Source organism: Haliotis rufescens, unplaced genomic scaffold, assembly GCF_023055435.1.
Source record: "Haliotis rufescens isolate VD_foot unplaced genomic scaffold, xgHalRufe1.0.p SCAF_14, whole genome shotgun sequence".
Taxonomy (NCBI): Eukaryota; Metazoa; Mollusca; class Gastropoda; order Lepetellida; family Haliotidae; genus Haliotis; species Haliotis rufescens.
In genome coordinates, this window is record NW_025963824.1 from 36,322,405 (window position 1) to 36,340,736 (window position 18,332).

The 18,332-nt window shown below is 39.8% G+C and overlaps 1 protein-coding gene across 3 annotated transcripts; it reads right to left on the minus strand.

Annotated features, from left to right (window-relative positions):
• Positions 1 to 1,831: 1,831 nt before the first annotated feature.
• LOC124113187 (peroxisomal membrane protein 11C-like) lies at positions 1,832 to 14,312 on the minus strand. Of its 3 annotated transcripts, XR_007220636.1 has the most exons (5): positions 13,923 to 14,312; positions 11,858 to 12,036; positions 8,995 to 9,075; positions 6,659 to 7,873; positions 1,832 to 6,626 (listed from the first exon to the last, which is right to left on the minus strand). XR_007220636.1 is itself a non-coding variant. In XM_048395379.1 (4 exons), exons 1-4 carry the CDS (start codon positions 14,151 to 14,153, stop codon positions 7,639 to 7,641), a joined length of 702 nt encoding a protein of 233 aa, XP_048251336.1. In that variant the 5' UTR covers positions 14,154 to 14,312; the 3' UTR covers positions 1,832 to 7,638. The 3 variants fall into 3 exon arrangements, 2 of the variants coding, with proteins under 2 accessions (XP_048251336.1, XP_048251335.1); XM_048395379.1 differs by having other exon boundaries at positions 1,832 to 7,873; positions 9,019 to 9,075; XM_048395378.1 differs by having other exon boundaries at positions 1,832 to 7,873.
• Positions 14,313 to 18,332: the final 4,020 nt, after the last annotated feature.

The window sequence follows — 18,332 nt, forward strand, 5'->3', positions numbered from 1 at the left end:
ATTGTTCACATTTGGGATGTTTTTGGCCACATGATCAGATATCAGGCACACTTCTACGAAGTTTTCGAATGATTTGTATCGGAAATGTTCACTTTCAGAGAAGGAGGGACTAAGGGTGGGTGCCATAAAAATAACAGCGAAAGGGGAGTCGCCAAAATATATCAAACTATGTGGGTGGGGGTGATGCTAGTTGGGCATGACAAAAAGGACAGTTCTAAAAAAACAAAAGTAATAAAAAGGTTATTTAGGGACTGATTATGTATAATAGAGACGGGGAACAGAACAATGGGGGGTTCATAATAAATATGATACTCTGAAGACCAATCTTGTCCAATTAATTGATGATCCGTCCCTTAGTCAATGGTTTGTCTGGTCCAGACTCGATTATTTAGGTATATTGCAAATTGTGACGTTAACCAACATTCTCTCACCAATTCCCTCCAAGAGATTATGACCAGTGCACGGGACCACTTGCAAACAGTAAGTACGGAGTTACTCCCCTTTAAATATATTTCATAAATCATGAGATTTTACACGCGCTTCCGACACTAATGGCTAAGACTCCCAGGTAGACTGACAATCTTGGCATATTAAATGTGTGGCTAATCTTGTTGACTTAATAATGGATGCTCAAGTGTCTATGGAAACAAACAGAGTGGGTGGGTTTACTCTATATTAAACAGACAAGATACTATATCATTGGTGAGTTGTTAGTTATTAGTGTTACTTGTGATAAGGAAATAATCAGGACAAAGTGGGATCTAAACCCACGCCAATCACTTACTCCAATGGTTGTAATACAACACAATCCAGGGGACCAGACGCACGGAACCTCACACTCATCCACTGAGGAGATGCTAAATCATCTAGTGTGGGTAATATTAAGCCAGACTATGTAAGGTATCCCAGACCTGACAAAGGAGATATCACAAACTGGCCAGACTGATCAGTGAATCTTCTACGGGGAGTGGCCTGGTGGTCATAGGTGATGCAGCTTTCTATTCAGAGTTGCTTCCCTTATGCCGGCCAGGTTCTGCTAAGCATGGTTTCAAATCGGTAGCTTGGGAGCACCATGTTTTGTTTGTTTGTTGTTTAACGCCGCACTCAGCAATATGCTCATATCAATCACTAGATTGTCTGGTCAAGCCTCGATTACTTACAGACCGCTTCATATAGCTGCGGCATTAAACAAGAAACAAACATAACATCAAAGTTATCTACATTTTAATAATTTTTTTCCCAAACCACAGCATTAGTGGTTAGAATACAAAATAACTGCTGAAATTTTCCAGTTGCGCGAAATTCAATGAAAAAACTACTCAATGACAACTTAGGTGTGTGTAAATGAGTGTGTAAGTTTATTGCCGCTTTGAACAGTTTTCCAGTTTTATCACATGTCAGCTAATATAGGAGGAAAGCCCGAAGTGAAGCAGGTCTCAGACGTTTACCACTTTGGTGAAACCCACGAGCACGGGTATGGTGCTGACAAACCTAGAAACATAATCCGGGATTCAAACCCACAATCATAGGTTTCTGGCAGGCCAAAAGCGAATTATGGCACCTCGGGCAACCGGGCCATCAGTGCCCCCACAATTTCAGCAATTGACCCTCAAAAGGCTTATTGGTGCCAAGCTTGCTGCTGGAACATTCATTACAGTTACTTCCCTTCCTCTACCCGCATTTTTTAAGGTTCAGTTGTTACCACTGAAATCAGTTGACAAATTTGGTGCGGGACTCTTATCCAAATTTGAATTTTATTCACATACGCGAAATGTGTTTTGATCCATGTTCGTAATAATCCAGTTTGTGACAGACAATATAAGGACAGGTGTCTTCTTCACAATCTTTATTCCTGTATTCTCACACCTTTCATACACCAGACTTGAGTCAGTTTATACACCACACGTGCAACAACAGTTAAAAATTGCGTATCATAAAAACACACAGAGATGTGACGGGGTTGTCTCCCCTTATATAAATATGACGAAATATTGATCGAGTATGCTTTTAGCAATATTACAGCAACATCACAACAGGGGAAACCAGAAATGGGCTTCACACATTGTACGAATGTGGGGAATCGAACCCAGGTTTTCAGCGTGACGAGCGAACACTTGAACCACTAGGCTACCCTATCGCCTGTGAGAAAATAACAGTGCAGAGAGTAAAGGAGGAACGAGGGTGTCACCTGCAGTAATGCTGATTGCAGGACATGAAAGCCAGATAAAAACAATGCTGGGTGAGTCATGAGGCAGCTGAGAAGTCTAATGGGGACAGTGTTCGACGGACTCGGTCGAAGAATTTGATTCCACTTTTGGGTCAATGTTTGTTTTTGAGGAATATCAACTGGAATATCATCTGACCCCACAAGAAACGGAAATCTAATTTAATCCAGCTTTGGATAAAATTAATAAATGGATTGCCAGTTAAAGGATTGAATTTATAATGTACAGTGTATTGCAGAGGCACTGAAAATGCCACATCTAGTCATCATAAAACTTGATAGAAATCCAACATCTGAAGAAGACTTAATAAATATACATCTGCAAATCTTGAATAACTAGGTGTAATATTTGTAAGCTGTATAAATGTGCTGAATAAGAGATCCCATTGCCATATAGGATTGTGTCACACTAATTGTGTAATATGTACTAAATAAAAGAGCATTGATACAGTAACATGGGTCAACACAGGGATATGATGAGGAGGATGGTGAGTGAGTGAGGGAGTGAGTGGGTGAGTGGGTGGGTGGGTGGGTGTGGGAGTGAGTGAGTGAGTGAGTGTGGGAGTGAGTGAGTGAGTGAGTGAGTGAGTGAGTGAGTGAGTGAGTGAGCGAGCGAGCCTGCGAATGAATGAGTGAGTGTCAGCTTAATGTGGTAGGAAAGCCCGAAGTGATGCAGGTCTCAGATGTTTAATTACAACTTTGTTGAACCAACAAGCAACGTGGTGCTGACAAACCTGGAAACATAATCAGGGCGAACCAGGATTTGAACCCAAGATCATGTTTCAAGCAAGCCCAAGGGACACAACTCTGCACAGAGGAGGAGGGCAATGATGATGATGATGATGATGATGATGATGCATGCATACACAACTTCTCAATCAAATACTGCTTATTTTCGACATTGTTTCCTTCTCCGTCACTTTCAATTCCACCGAGTCTTTGTGGAAGTCTTTCTTGAAACAATCTGCTTAAATAAATAATGGAGCATTGACAGAGTACAGAGTTTTACCCACAATCATTATTTTTTTCCAAACTGCGATAAAACTGCCATGTGTAATGACGGTAACTGTAAGACTGCTGTTACAGTGATACCTCTGTAATCTGGAAACTCACCTTTCAGGACATTTACTGGTTATATACATACAAAGTGGCATAACTCTTTCCGAAAGAATTCATTAATCCAGACATCTGTTAATCAGTGTCTGGATTAACAGGGTTTCAATGCACTTAATAAACTTTAAGCAAACACACACAAGAATTAAATGACTTGGATCTAGGACTGCAGATTGGTACGAACCTTGTTCTCCCCTAACATTATTCTCCCTTAACATTATTCTCCCTTAACATTATTCTCCCTTAACATTATTCTCCCCTAACATTATTCTCGCTTAACATTAATCTCCCCTAACATTATTCTCCCTTAACATTATTCTCCCCTAACATTATTCTCCCCTAACATTATTCTCCCTTAACATTATTCTCCCCTAACATTATTCTCCCCTAACATTATTCTCCCCTAACATTATTCTCCCTTAACATTATTCTCCCTTAACATTGTTCTCCCTTAACATTATTCTCCCTTAACATTAATCTCCCTTAACATTATTCTCCCTTAACCTTGTTCTCCCTTAACATTATTCTCCCTTAACCTTGTTCTCCCTTAACATTATTCTCCCTTAACATTAATCTCCCTTAACCTTGTTCTCCCTTAACATTATTCTCCCTTAACATTATTCTCCCTTAACATTATTCTCCCTTAACCTTGTTCTCCCTTAACATTAACCTCCCTTAACCTTGTTCTCCCTTAACATTATTCTCCCTTAACATTAATCTCCCTTAACCTTGTTCTCCCTTAACCTTGTTCTCCCTTAACATTATTCTCCCTTAACATTAATCTCCCTTAACCTTGTTCTCCCTTAACATTATTCTCCCTTAACATTAATCTCCCTTAACCTTGTTCTCCCTTAACATTATTCTTCCTTAACATTAATCTCCCTTAACATTATTCTCCCTTAACATTATTCTTCCTTAACATTATTCTCCCTTAACCTTGTTCTCCCTTAACATTATTCTCCCTTAACATTATTCTCCCTTAACCTTGTTCTCCCTTAACATTATTCTCCCTTAACATTAATCTCCCTTAACCTTGTTCTCCCTTAACATTATTCTCCCTTAACATTATTCTCCCTTAACATTAATCTCCCTTAACATTATTCTCCCCTAACATTATTCTTCCTTAACATTATTCTCCCTTAACATTATTCTTCCTTAACATTATTCTCCCTTAACATTATTCTCCCTTAACATTATTCTCCCTTAACATTGTTCTTCCTTAACCTTGTTCTCCCTTAACCTTGTTCTCCCTTAACATTAGTCTCCCTTAACATTATTCTCCCTTAACATTAATCTCCCTTAACCTTGTTCTCCCTTAACATTATTCTCCCTTAACATTGTTCTCCCTTAACATTATTCTCCCTTAACCTTGTTCTCCCTTAACATTATTCTCCCTTAACATTAATCTCCCTTAACCTTGTTCTCCCTTAACATTATTCTCCCTTAACATTATTCTCCCTTAACATTAATCTCCCTTAACATTATTCTCCCTTAACATTATTCTCCCCTAACATTATTCTTCCTTAACATTATTCTCCCTTAACATTATTCTTCCTTAACATTATTCTCCCTTAACATTATTCTCCCTTAACATTATTCTCCCTTAACATTGTTCTCCCTTAACATTGTTCTTCCTTAACCTTGTTCTCCCTTAACCTTGTTCTCCCTTAACATTATTCTCCCTTAACATTATTCTCCCTTAACATTAATCTCCCTTAACCTTGTTCTCCCTTAACATTAATCTCCCTTAACCTTGTTCTCCCTTAACATTAATCTCCCTTAACCTTGTTCTCCCTTAACATTATTCTTCCTTAACATTAATCTCCCTTAACCTTGTTCTCCCTTAACCTTGTTCTCCCTTAACATTAATCTCCCTTAACATTATTCTCCCTTAACATTAATCTCCCTTAACATTGTTCTCCCTTAACATTATTCTCCCTTAACATTAATCTCCCTTAACCTTGTTCTCCCTTAACATTATTCTTCCTTAACATTAATCTCCCTTAACCTTGTTCTCCCTTAACCTTGTTCTCCCTTAACATTAATCTCCCTTAACATTAATCTCCCTTAACATTATTCTCCCTTAACATTATTCTTCCTTAACATTATTCTCCCTTAACCTTGTTCTCCCTTAACATTATTCTCCCTTAACATTATTCTCCCCTAACATTATTCTCCCTTAACATTATTCTCCCTTAACATTAATCTCCCTTAACATTATTCTCCCTTAACATTAATCTCCCTTAACATTATTCTCCCCTAACATTATTCTCCCTTAACATTGTTCTCCCTTAACATTATTCTCCCTTAACATTAATCTCCCTTAACATTATTCTCCCTTAACATTATTCTCCCTTAACCTTGTTCTCCCTTAACATTATTCTCCCTTAACATTATTCTCCCTTAACATTATTCTCCCTTAACATTGATCTTCCTTAACATTGTTCTCCCTTAACATTATTCTCCCTTAACATTATTCTCCCTTAACCTTGTTCTCCCTTAACATTATTCTCCCTTAACCTTGTTCTCCCTTAACATTATTCTCCCTTAACATTATTCTCCCTTAACCTTGTTCTCCCTTAACATTAATCTCCCTTAACCTTGTTCTCCCTTAACATTATTCTCCCTTAACATTAATCTCCCTTAACCTTGTTCTCCCTTAACATTATTCTCCCTTAACATTAATCTCCCTTAACATTAATCTCCCTTAACCTTGTTCTCCCTTAACATTATTCTCCCTTAACATTATTCTCCCTTAACATTATTCTTCCTTAACATTATTCTCCCTTAACCTTGTTCTCCCTTAACATTATTCTCCCTTAACATTATTCTCCCTTAACATTAATCTCCCTTAACCTTGTTCTCCCTTAACATTAATCTCCCTTAACCTTGTTCTCCCTTAACATTAATCTCCCTTAACCTTGTTCTCCCTTAACATTAATCTCCCTTAACCTTGTTCTCCCTTAACATTATTCTCCCTTAACATTATTCTCCCTTAACCTTGTTCTCCCTTAACCCTTTTTCTCCCTTAACATTAATCTCCCTTAACCTTGTTCTCCCTTAACATTATTCTCCCTTAACATTATTCTCCCTTAACATTATTCTCCCTTAACCTTGTTCTCCCTTAACATTATTCTCCCTTAACATTATTCTCCCTTAACATTATTCTCCCTTAACATTATTCTCCCTTAACATTATTCTCCCTTAACCTTGTTCTCCCTTAACATTATTCTCCCCTAACATTATTCTCCCTTAACATTATTCTCCCTTAACATTATTCTCCCTTAACCTTATTCTCCCTTAACATTATTCTCCCCTAACATTATTCATAACAAAGGCACATGAATTCATAAATAATGAAAGTTGTAGCTTGAATTAAACGTAGGAGACAGTCAACTGATTCTGACTAGTCTCCCTTTACAGCGCCCTAAACCACTTTGCAATCTAAAGTCAACTTTCCCAATCCCTAGTTACTATGGTTCCCATTCTGTCTCATTTACAGTACTGCTGGCACTGTGTCATGCCCATAATTAAAACAATGACCATTGTCAACATTCTCTGTGTTTTCGCTAGTCGGGAGTCTCATCTTCAACATGGCGTATATTTTTCCATCATATTTTAGACTTGGTGTGAGTGATACCATGTTGTTAGACACACATGGCAAAAAAACCAGGGGATGCTTAATTAATTTCCAGGTGTATATAATCATGATAGCATGCAAATGAAAGTGGAAACTTTCCCACATGTTTTAATGGAAGACATGCGTTGTGAGTAACAAAGTCTGAATGTCAGGATCTTTCCTGAAGGCCCGGAGTTACCTGCCCCTGATTCTGTAAGCAGAGCACTTCTCACCAGAGACGATATACATGTAACACACCGTCTGTCATATGGTCTCTGTTCTCACGACCTGGCATAGCAGTGTTGGGACAACATAATGCCGAGATGTCAACACCAATATAAAGCAATAAGTAATATCTTGAATTATTAATGGGTATCTAGAATCAGTAATAGGTTATCATTGGTAGCATTTCTGACTAAACAATACTGCTGAGAAAAAAATAATATTTTGCATCACATATTAAAACTCCTTGAAATATGTAAACCTTTCTATGCCAAAACAGAAAAATATACTATTAATTGGTTAATAACATTATAAATAATTATTATTAAAACGACTGTAGGTTTTAATTACAGGAAATGTTTTTTCACATAATTCGTAATATATTTCACATAATCGTATTCGTGGAATGTGCTTCAATATTGTAATGGTAGCATCTCTGCTAGATAAGGACGAGCAGTCATCAGGACCGGGAATACCAGTGTCGGAACAGCATGATGAGAGAGGAGGCGAGGCCGAACAGCCCCGACTTGGCAGCACCAAAGCGCCCCCCCCACAGCCATCCCTTGGGCAGCCAGTTGATGGCGTTGAGGAGGTCGGCCATCGACTGAAGCAGGAGCAGGTACTGGCTGAAGATGTCAGCCTGCACACCATGCAGCTGCAACCACAACTCTTCCCGCTGTTCGGAGTTCTCATAACTGGAAGAATACAAAACCATTGTGAACCCCTACTGTTTGTTTGTTTGTTTGTTGTTTAACACCACACTTAGCAATATTCCAGCTATATGACGGTGGTAGGTAAATAATCGAGTCTGTACCAGACAATCCAGTGATTGACATCATGAGCATTGATCTACCCAATTGTGATCGATGACATGCATTAACCAAGTCAGCGAGCCTGATCACCCGATAATGTTAGTCGCCTTTTATGACAAGCAGAGTCGCCTTTTAGGGCAAGCTTGGTTTCTAACCCGGATCTTCAAGAACTCCTACAGCCAAGAGAGTTGAACAAAGGTTCATTGTTGTGTATAGAAATATTTCGGTCAGTTTAAATCTCTCAGGGATTTATTGAGGCCTCTTTGAGGCCAGTATTCAATATTCTGCAGCAAATGTCAGTAAACGTTTTGGAATTATATATATTCATATAATTTAAGTTAACACTAATGGTGTGCCTTTTGGGGACTTGTCACTAAAATAACAACACCAACAAGCATGAAATACTCATATCCCCCGCCAATATGACATGTCCGGTTGTGTGAAAGGCAAGAAATATTGTACGGTATTCAAGATCCGCCCCCGAAATGAGCACTACCGCCATTTTCAGTCTAAGTCAAAGTCATTTCAATGGAAACTCCAAAAATATTTTTTTCAAAAATCCCAAACTATCAAAAGGCACCAGTTTATCACTAGTTCTTTCTATGTGCCATGTTTTGTGGCACGGAATAATGAAAAATGAAGGGGCTTTCAAACTTAGTTTCATATTACTGTATTGAATGATTTACACAAACTAGGAGATAAACCTAGCTGGCTCCTCATATCAATGAAAATATTAAACAAACACTGAACAAATTGGCCATATTCCAACCCAAAAGCTGAAGTTCTTGAAGGGAGGTAACTCTTACAACATTATCTCCCCTTACTTCTATCAACGCTTGTCTGATCACACCTCCATCTTTTCTGGTCCACAATATTGACATGGAGTATAAGTGGCAGAACTTTTAACAACCAAATGCATAAAAATTGCAACAGACCTGACACTTGTCACATTTCAAAACATGGATGTGTTTCGAATTAATATTCTAAAATAACAGTCTACATACTATTGGTCTTGCCCATCAAGATACCTCTGTTTCTTCAGTCTGTTGGCTGAACGCTTTAACCTGGCAATGGTCAGCAAGCACCTAAAAACAAAGAACAGCTCTAGTTACTTGGCAATGATCAGCAAGCACTTGTAAACACAGAACAGCTCTAGTTACTTGGTAATGATCAGCAAGCACATGTAAACACACAACAGCTCTAGTAACTTGGCAATGATCAGCAAGCACCTGTAAACACAGAACAGCTCTAGTTACTTGGCAATGATCAGCAAGCACCTGTAAACACAGAACAGCTCTAGTTACTTGGCAATGAACAGCAAGCACCTGTAAACACAGAACAGCTCTAGTTACTTGGCAATGATCAGCAAGCACCTGTAAACACAGAACAGCTCTAGTAACTTGGCAATGATCAGCAAGCACCTGTAAACACAGAACAGCTCTAGTTACTTGGCAATGGTCAGCAAGCACTTGTAAACACAGAACAGTTCTAGTTACTTGGCAATGATCAGCAAGCACCTAAAAACAAAGAACAGCTCTAGTTACTTGGCAATGATCAGCAAGCACTTGTAAACACAGAACAGCTCTAGTTACTTGGCAATGGTCAGCAAGCACTTGTAAACACAGAACAGCTCTAGTTACTTGGCAATGATCAGCAAGCACTTGTAAACACAGAACAGCTCTAGTTACTTGGCAATGGTCAGCAAGCACCTGTAAACACAGAACAGCTCTAGTTACTTGGCAATGATCAGCAAGCACTTGTAAACACAGAACAGCTCTAGTTACTTGGCAATGATCAGCAAGCACCTGTAAACACAGAACAGTTCTAGTTACTTGGCAATGGTCAGCAAGCACCTGTAAACACAGAACAGCTCTAGTTACTTGGCAATGATCAGCAAGCACATGTAAACACACAACAGCTCTAGTTACTTGGCAATGATCAGCAAGCACCCATGAAACACAGAACAGTTCTAGTTACTTGGCAATGATCAGCAAGCACCTGTAAACACAGAACAGCGCTAGTTACTTGGCAATGATCAGCAAGCACCTGTAAACACACAACAGCTCTAGTTACTTGGCAATGATCAGCAAGCACCCATGAAACACAGAACAGTTCTAGTTACTTGGCAATGGTCAGCAAGCACCTGTAAACACACAACAGCTCTAGTTACTTGGCAATGATCAGCAAGCACCCATGAAACACAGAACAGTTCTAGTTACTTGGCAATGATCAGCAAGCACCTGTAAACACAGAACAGCGCTAGTTACTTGGCAATGATCAGCAAGCACCTGTAAACACACAACAGCTCTAGTTACTTGGCAATGATCAGCAAGCACCCATGAAACACAGAACAGTTCTAGTTACTTGGCAATGGTCAGCAAGCACCTGTAAACACACAACAGCTCTAGTTACTTGGCAATGATCAGCAAGCACCCATGAAACACAGAACAGTTCTAGTTACTTGGCAATGATCAGCAAGCACCTGTAAACACAGAACAGCGCTAGTTACTTGGCAATGATCAGCAAGCACCTGTAAACACACAACAGCTCTAGTTACTTGGCAATGATCAGCAAGCACCTGTAAACACAGAACAGCTCTAGTTACTTGGCAATGATCAGCAAGCACCTGTAAACACAGAACAGCTCTAGTAACTTGGCAAATCAGCAAGCACCTGTAAACACAGAACAGCGCTAGTTACTTGGCAATGATCAGCAAGCACCTGTAAACACAGAACAGCTCTAGTTACTTGGCAATGATCAGCAAGCACCTGTAAACACAGAACAGCTCTAGTAACTTGGCAAATCAGCAAGCACCTGTAAACACAGAACAGCTCTAGTTACTTGGCAATGAACAGCAAGCACCTGTAAACACAGAACAGCTCTAGTAACTTGGCAAATCAGCAAGCACCTGTAAACACAGAACAGCTCTAGTTACTTGGCAATGAACAGCAAGCACCTGTAAACACAGAACAGCTCTAGTTACTTGGCAATGATCAGCAAGCACATGTCAAGGACATGATAGTCTTTTCAACTTTAAATAACTCATCACTTCTGTTATCATAAAGAGTTTGCATTTCTCTCTTGGTGTCTGTAACTGATTACAGAAGTCCAGTTTCCACCCCTGCCGAATTAAGCTGAAATTTCTGGGCTCGATCGAAGCACCATCTATGACTATTACTAGATATGTCCCTTCTATGTTTCTCCTATTGACTAATCTGATTCCACCTCTCATATCACTTGCATTTGCTTCAAACAAAAAGGCAACAACCAGTCAAGCGATCTGATTCATAATCAAAATCTATATTGTGATAAAGAAGGTCTCACTTCGTTAAGTGTATCAATTAAGGTTTGTTTGTTTGTTGTTTAACGCTGCACTCAGCAATATTCCAGCTACATGACTGCGGTCTGTAAATAATTGAGTCTGGACCAGACAATCCAGTGATTGACATCATAAGCATTGATCCATGCAATTGGGATCGATGACATGCATCAACCATGCAAGCCTGACCACCCGATCCCGTTAGTCGCCTCTTATTAAGGTGAGCACCTTAATTAAAAACATGAAAAGATTTGGGAAATATCTGTTGGCGCCGATTTGGTGGTACACATGCTTTGCAAATCCTGCATTCGACCTTAATCTGAACTGAAGTTAATGAACTGGATGTCAAATTGGTTAGACGATTTTGAGTGGACTATGCATAGACTCCTAAGTCCAGTTAAAACATAACTCCAGCCTAGTTCGGCTGTACAGTCAGTTACACCCCTTGCCGTGGGAAGATGAAAGCAGAATGGAGATGAACTGATTTCAGTTTTTAAAGGTGTCTTTTCTTAAAGCTGCTACCAGCTGACCTGTGCTGGAAGACCTACTTGACGGCTTGCAGCGTGAGGGAGATGGCCCACAGGATGAGTCCCGCCAGCCAGAAGCTGCCCGACTTGATGGTGAGGAGCTGCTTGTCGGCACACCAGGCAATGTGCTCTATGGGGTAGTACAGCTGGTTGACCAAGTTCGAGCCTAGTTCACACACACGTAGGCACGGGTTCTTCTCCTGGAAAGAAACAATCGGCTATACATGTGCATGAAGTTATGATGTTTTTCTTCAACGTTCTACTTCAATAGGCAATCAGCTGTGAGCTGTTATGTTAACACAATGGGGTGCTGCATCTTGTGACACTATGGCCAGACAGTGTCCCAAATAGCTGCCTGCGTGATATCCCGTTGGTTTGTCACATTTCTGACAAAATTTATTCCTTCCCACCGGACCGTTTAATAGAAAATTTCAGCACTTAATTGTTAAAATTGTATGTATATATAGACAGTGTAGCCAACAAACTTTTGTTCCAAAATTGACCGAGAGAGGATTATGACATTTTGGACCCCTCCCTTTTAAAAATACTGGCTCCGGCCTTGGTGTAGGTCATTACAAAATGACCTAAGGAAAAGGATTTATATTTGTATATTTTGTTGCAGCATATTAATTACTAATAGATGTCAGATAGTAATTTTAATCAGATGAGTACACAATGTTGCATCTTGTAGTATTTCATACCATGCACGGCCACTGAGAATAATTCTGCTACCCTACTTGTGACATGCTTTCATTTGTGTACTATATCTGAATCAGATCTAGCAGGTCTCCCAACATGTTAGTGTTACTGCACGTGTTACTACCAAGCACGAATCTAACATCATCTGTCTTTAATCACTGAATACAGACTCTCAAAAAAGGAATAAAACTCAAGTCTAGAGTAGATTGTCTCAGCTCAAGGAAATTAAAAGGCAACAACATTCCAACTGTGAAAACATTAAAATATGGATGGCCTTCCTATTCACAGATTCAAAATTTGCGTTGACTTGTGTTCAGCATTCTTGGCATCTGCTGATTTCTTAAAACGGACAGGACATCGATTGTTCAATAGCCGATAACCCCCAAGCTTACTCGGATCTGCTCATTTTATTTGCGAGGAATTTTTTTTGCTCCAGTGAGCATACTGCGGGTGGGGGCTTATCACGTGACCAGCGCACTTGTAATTAATGCCTGGATATAAACAGACAGATTCATTGATGTACTGTCCTTTTACCGCAGCGCTGCGAGCTGACTCAGAATGGGGCATTAATTGCTGCCCTCTAAGCATTGTACTGGGTGCAGTTTTGTAGATGGTAGATATATTTTAAATAAGATAAATTTATTTCTGGGACTCAATGTTAGTCTATTATCTAGCTAGCCAGTTGATCAGTGTAGGTTATATCACCATATATACTAGCCAGTTGATAAGTGTATGTTATATCACCATATATACTAGCCAGTTGATCAGTGTATGTTATATCACCATATATACTAGCCAGTTGATCAGTGTAGGTTATATCACCATATATACTAGCCAGTTGATCAGTGTAGGTTATATCACCATATATACTATAGCCAGTCAATCAGATACTAGCCCCAATCCGCTGAGACCGCTTCCGTGGTCCAGTGATAGCGCTTCCGCCCAGAAGGTCCGGAGTGTGATCCCCAGTCGCGTCATACCAAAAGACGTTAAAAGATGGTACTTGTTGTTACCCTGTCTGGCTCTCGGCATTATGGGGGTAAAACAAGGACTGGTTGGCTCGGAGTCAGTATTCTGTGTATGAGTGGGATATTCATGTTAAACTGCGGGATGGTATCACTATAAATCGGCATCAGTCCGGACTAGTACAAGCAGCCACACACACACACACACGTCCATGCACGTCGCTATACAAGTGCAATAATCTTGGACGCGACATTAAACCCATTTCACCTCACCTCACCCGATCCGCTGAGAAGGCATTAAATAAGGCCTGCCGCCCGTCTTTTCCCTGATGCTTTGTCAATGCCTGATGTTTACAGTGACCATGCAACAAGAAACAATATTAAAGAGACATTGTTTCAAACAAATTATGTCTTTTGTTTACCTTGCTGCCAAGTCCGTACTGAAGGTTATACGCTAGCATTGGCAGGTCATCGAACAGGCGAAGTATCACCCTGCATGCGCTCAACTCGCGACCGATCACACGTGCCTTCTCGGAGATGGGAGACGTGTTGTCCCCACCGACTAACATTGCTGCGTAAGAACATAGCCGGATGATCTTGTCGCGGCCTCGGTACGTTTCGATGAATTTCACACAGTCCACAAGCAGTGACATTTTGTTCGGTTAGCAGGAAACTGTTCTCGAATAGTGTCACTAAATCACATCGCACAGAAAATGCTGACACATGGATAAATCGCTGCTCGCTTTGAAAACTTTCCAGCAAAAGTCTAAAGTTCAGCTCGCGAGCGCAGGGGCGCCTGTTTACAATATCGATTATCCAGCTACTGCAGATGTTTCGTCTGGATAAACGACGCGCCGTAAAACCGTTCGATGTCGTGCTGATAACTGCATTCTTATATTAGCGATATATCCAAAAACCTTCCCTAGATATGTAACGTATGTGTGTCTTTTAAAGAACTGAGGCTCATTCTTTCAAAACGTATGCTCATTACTAAACTGCATTGTTTACGACATCATTTTGTTGATAAATAAAGATTTAACTTCTCAGGTGACGAGGTTGATCACGTGACTTCAGTTGTTTCGAACTCAGTATCCTATTCGGTTTGAAATTCATGTCAGAAAAAGGAATACCTTATTCAAATAATTTACTGACAATTAATAGGATTTGAAAAAAACATCCATGCAGGGGCGAACTGTATAATAAAAAATCAGGAGAGAAAACCATGACTTTGTTAAATCTTTCAGTCGACAGAAGTATTTTATTCTTCAGATAGATTTCGTAACAGGCGACTTACGGGATCGGGTGGTCAGGCACTCTGACTTGGTTGATGCATGTCATCGATTCCAGTTGCGTGTCCCAGATCGGTGCTCATGATGTCAATCACTGGATTGTCTGGCCTGACTCGATTATTTACAGACCACCATATTATAGCTGGAATATTGCTGAGTGCGGCGTTTAACAACAAACAAACAAAACAACTGAAGCCGTGCCTCCGTTGATGAAGCGTGGGCAGTACGTAGTCCCCGTGAAGATCCGACATTAAAGACGTCTTCAGCAACCCATGTACATATTCAGGTTGTAAGAGAAGACTTGATGGATCCAGTTGTCAGGCTCAGTGACTTGGTAGATTGTAGCATGGTACCTTGATGGCGTTAATCGCTGCTCATGCTATCAACCTCTGGCTTGTATGGTTCGAATACTTACTGGCCACCATGATATGGCTTGAATTGGCGAGTTTGGCTGCAGCTGCCTGTGTCATACATCACTCACCTGTTGAATGTTATGTCATACCTAGATAATGATGTGAATGAGTATTTGTATATTGTGGTCCTCATTTCGAATCCAAGACATTTCTGGAATTTATACAAAAGTCATCATATTGTGAAGTTCATCATATTGTTGTTTTTATATTTCAATTCAATGTCATTTATTGTTTCTGTACTTTAAAGTCACATTGACCCCACATGCTCTCTGTTACACAAATGGGGTTGTTTGTAAACGGGGACGGTGGGGTAGCCTAGTGGTTTAAGCGTTCGCTCGTTACGCCGAAAACCGTTCGATTCCCCACCTGGGTACAATATGTGAAGCCCATTTCAGGCGTCCCCTGCTGTGATATTGCTGGAATATTGCTAAAAGCGGCATAACACCATACTCAATCACTCACTCACTGTTTGTAAACGTGTGTCACCTCTGATGTTGTTTCAGCTGTATATTGATGTGATTTCCAGTTCTGAGTTTGCTGCTTATCTTCGGCACCCTGCTGGGGATCCAGTTCCTGGCGATGCTGGCCCACCGTCTCTCAACCCTCGTCCACTTCATGGCCAGGGCCCCCTTCAAGTGTGGCGCACCGATGAAAACATCCTGGTCCTTCGAGGGCCAGCGATGCTGTCATGATCATGAGACCCAAGATGATGTGGAGGCCATCAGAACAACAAGGAATGACGAGAAAAACATTCACGAGTCACGGAGAAGACAGCTGATAAGAAACAGTTCTTCTTCTGAAAGTAATTCACAACTGAGGGAGCTCAAAACACTACCATTCTTGTAGCTAAGTTTCGATGATTTACTGTTTTCTCTGCCCCGAGTAAACTAGCATGTGGTGTGTTTCAGTTTGATTGTGTTTACATTTCAGTTACATGGTGTCTCTGTGTAGATACATACAGAATATTCCTGCATCATTCACCTCATCAAACGTATTACACACAAGCGTTATTCAGTCAGCAACAAAACCATTGTGGCAGGTGGACCAAAATTCGACAAAATATTGTATTTGCATTCGGTACAGATATGACTTTCATTCTGTAATATTGTTGGATAATTACAACTTTCACAACTTCAAAACGTGGAGAAGTGGTTTGCCATACATATGACTTGAAGACATGTTTAATGCTTTAATCTATTTCGAAAGCTATGCAAAGGATATATATGACGTTTTTTTCAAGCACTTTCAGCGTAACGCTATTATATATTTAGAAAGCTAACACATTTGAAAGGACATCTGCGAAGTTGTTTTTAAAGCACGTTTAATGTAAAGCTAACTTTGTTGACTATGCATCCTTGTTCCACTCTGTTATCGATATTCATAGACGCCTTCATGACCCTTTGATGCAAAATGCAGCTCATCATAGTCAATAAATATTACTTATACTTACAATTACATAGGAATGCACCATACTAATACTTCACCCATAGAACAAACCAGGTGACACTTTTAGGTCCGATTAAACACTAAACACTCGAATTTAAAAAAAAGGACAAAAATATACCATTTCCTACTATCGATACCAACTCCACACAGCTTGGATGGCTTCAGTGCACAAATATCTATGGAATCCTTTTCACAAAAAACGGCCTTTCAAAATACAGATATCAGTTCACAGATGATGCAGGTTGGTCAGGTAACGCTGGCCTCGCCGTGAACACATGTATCCTCACTATGTGATTGTTATTCATGTACAAGGGCTCATGATATAATCGCAGTCTGCAGTGGACTTGACATACATATGACTTGAAGGCATGTATATTGCTGTAATATCTTTAGAAAGCTAACAAATTTGAAAGGACATCTAATAGGTTTTTTGAAGCACTTTCAGTGTAACGTTATCTTTGTTACATCATCATCCTTGTTTGACTCAATTATGTAATATTATGATATAATTGCAGTCTGGAGTGGACTTCGTTTTTTAGCATTATATTAATGATCTTTGTTGCTTTTATTGTGGTGATGGAAAGGGATTTGTGGCATTTATCAATATAACTGAGTTTCTAAATAAAATATTCATTCATAGAATAAAGCTTGATTATATTTTGATTGCGTTTGTTTTGGGGCACAGTTAGCTTTAGCAAGGCACATATTATCTCCAAAAGCTACAATATTTCCTTCAGCCCTGTTGGGATTCTGCGTTATAACATTCCCCAAACACATTGTGCTGGTCGTGCGATGTGACTAAATGGACAAGTTGAACAGGAGTGTCTGGCCCAGACTCAATTATTAAAAGGTCACCCGGCATTTCGCTGGAATATTGCTGAATGTGGCGTTAAAGAACACAACGCACACACAGACACGCACGCATGCACACACACCCTTTAACTCTTCCTGTACCATACTTGTACTTGAGTCACACTTCAACTTGGTTATTTGAACGTGTAATCTGTCAAGAGGTGATATTACAGAAACTATGACACTACACCCAAGAGCAGTTCAACTACAGTAGAACACGGATATAACAAACACGGATAGAGCGAACAAACGGATACAACGAACTGTTACATAATCCCCGATGTATCTCCTGTATATGCCTTCTGGTTTTTTGGCACATTGAAGCCCGAAAATGTCTCCACTTATGTCTTTTATCTTAATTGTCAAAAGACGAAAACATTCAGGGACGACGTCGTCTGTTAGCCAAACAGGTTCAGTCTGGTTTGAGTGTTGTGTTAACCTATGCTCTCATAGAGGGATATTAGTGGAGGGTTGGTCGATCTTAATATAAGTTTGGTATGTTTAGTTTCTGACAGCAATTGTCAAATTTTACCTCGTTCAGTCTTTTTGTAGTCGAAAGTATATCTTGTTTTTCGTAAGTGCTTTATGTACACTGCAGTAATCTACAATGAAAAGGTTTGGGTCTCATTTGAATATGTCACGAAGTAGCATTAACCCTGTCATGTCAGCGCTCACCTGGGTCAACTTTGTATACTTTATGAACCTTCGCCACACAACCGTTAGATATGTATGTTTGATTATCCGGTACATTTGGATATAAACTCACGATCTGCTCGAAACAATTTACAATAATGACCTTGTAAATGTCGAGTGTAAACGTTGTTTTACCTCA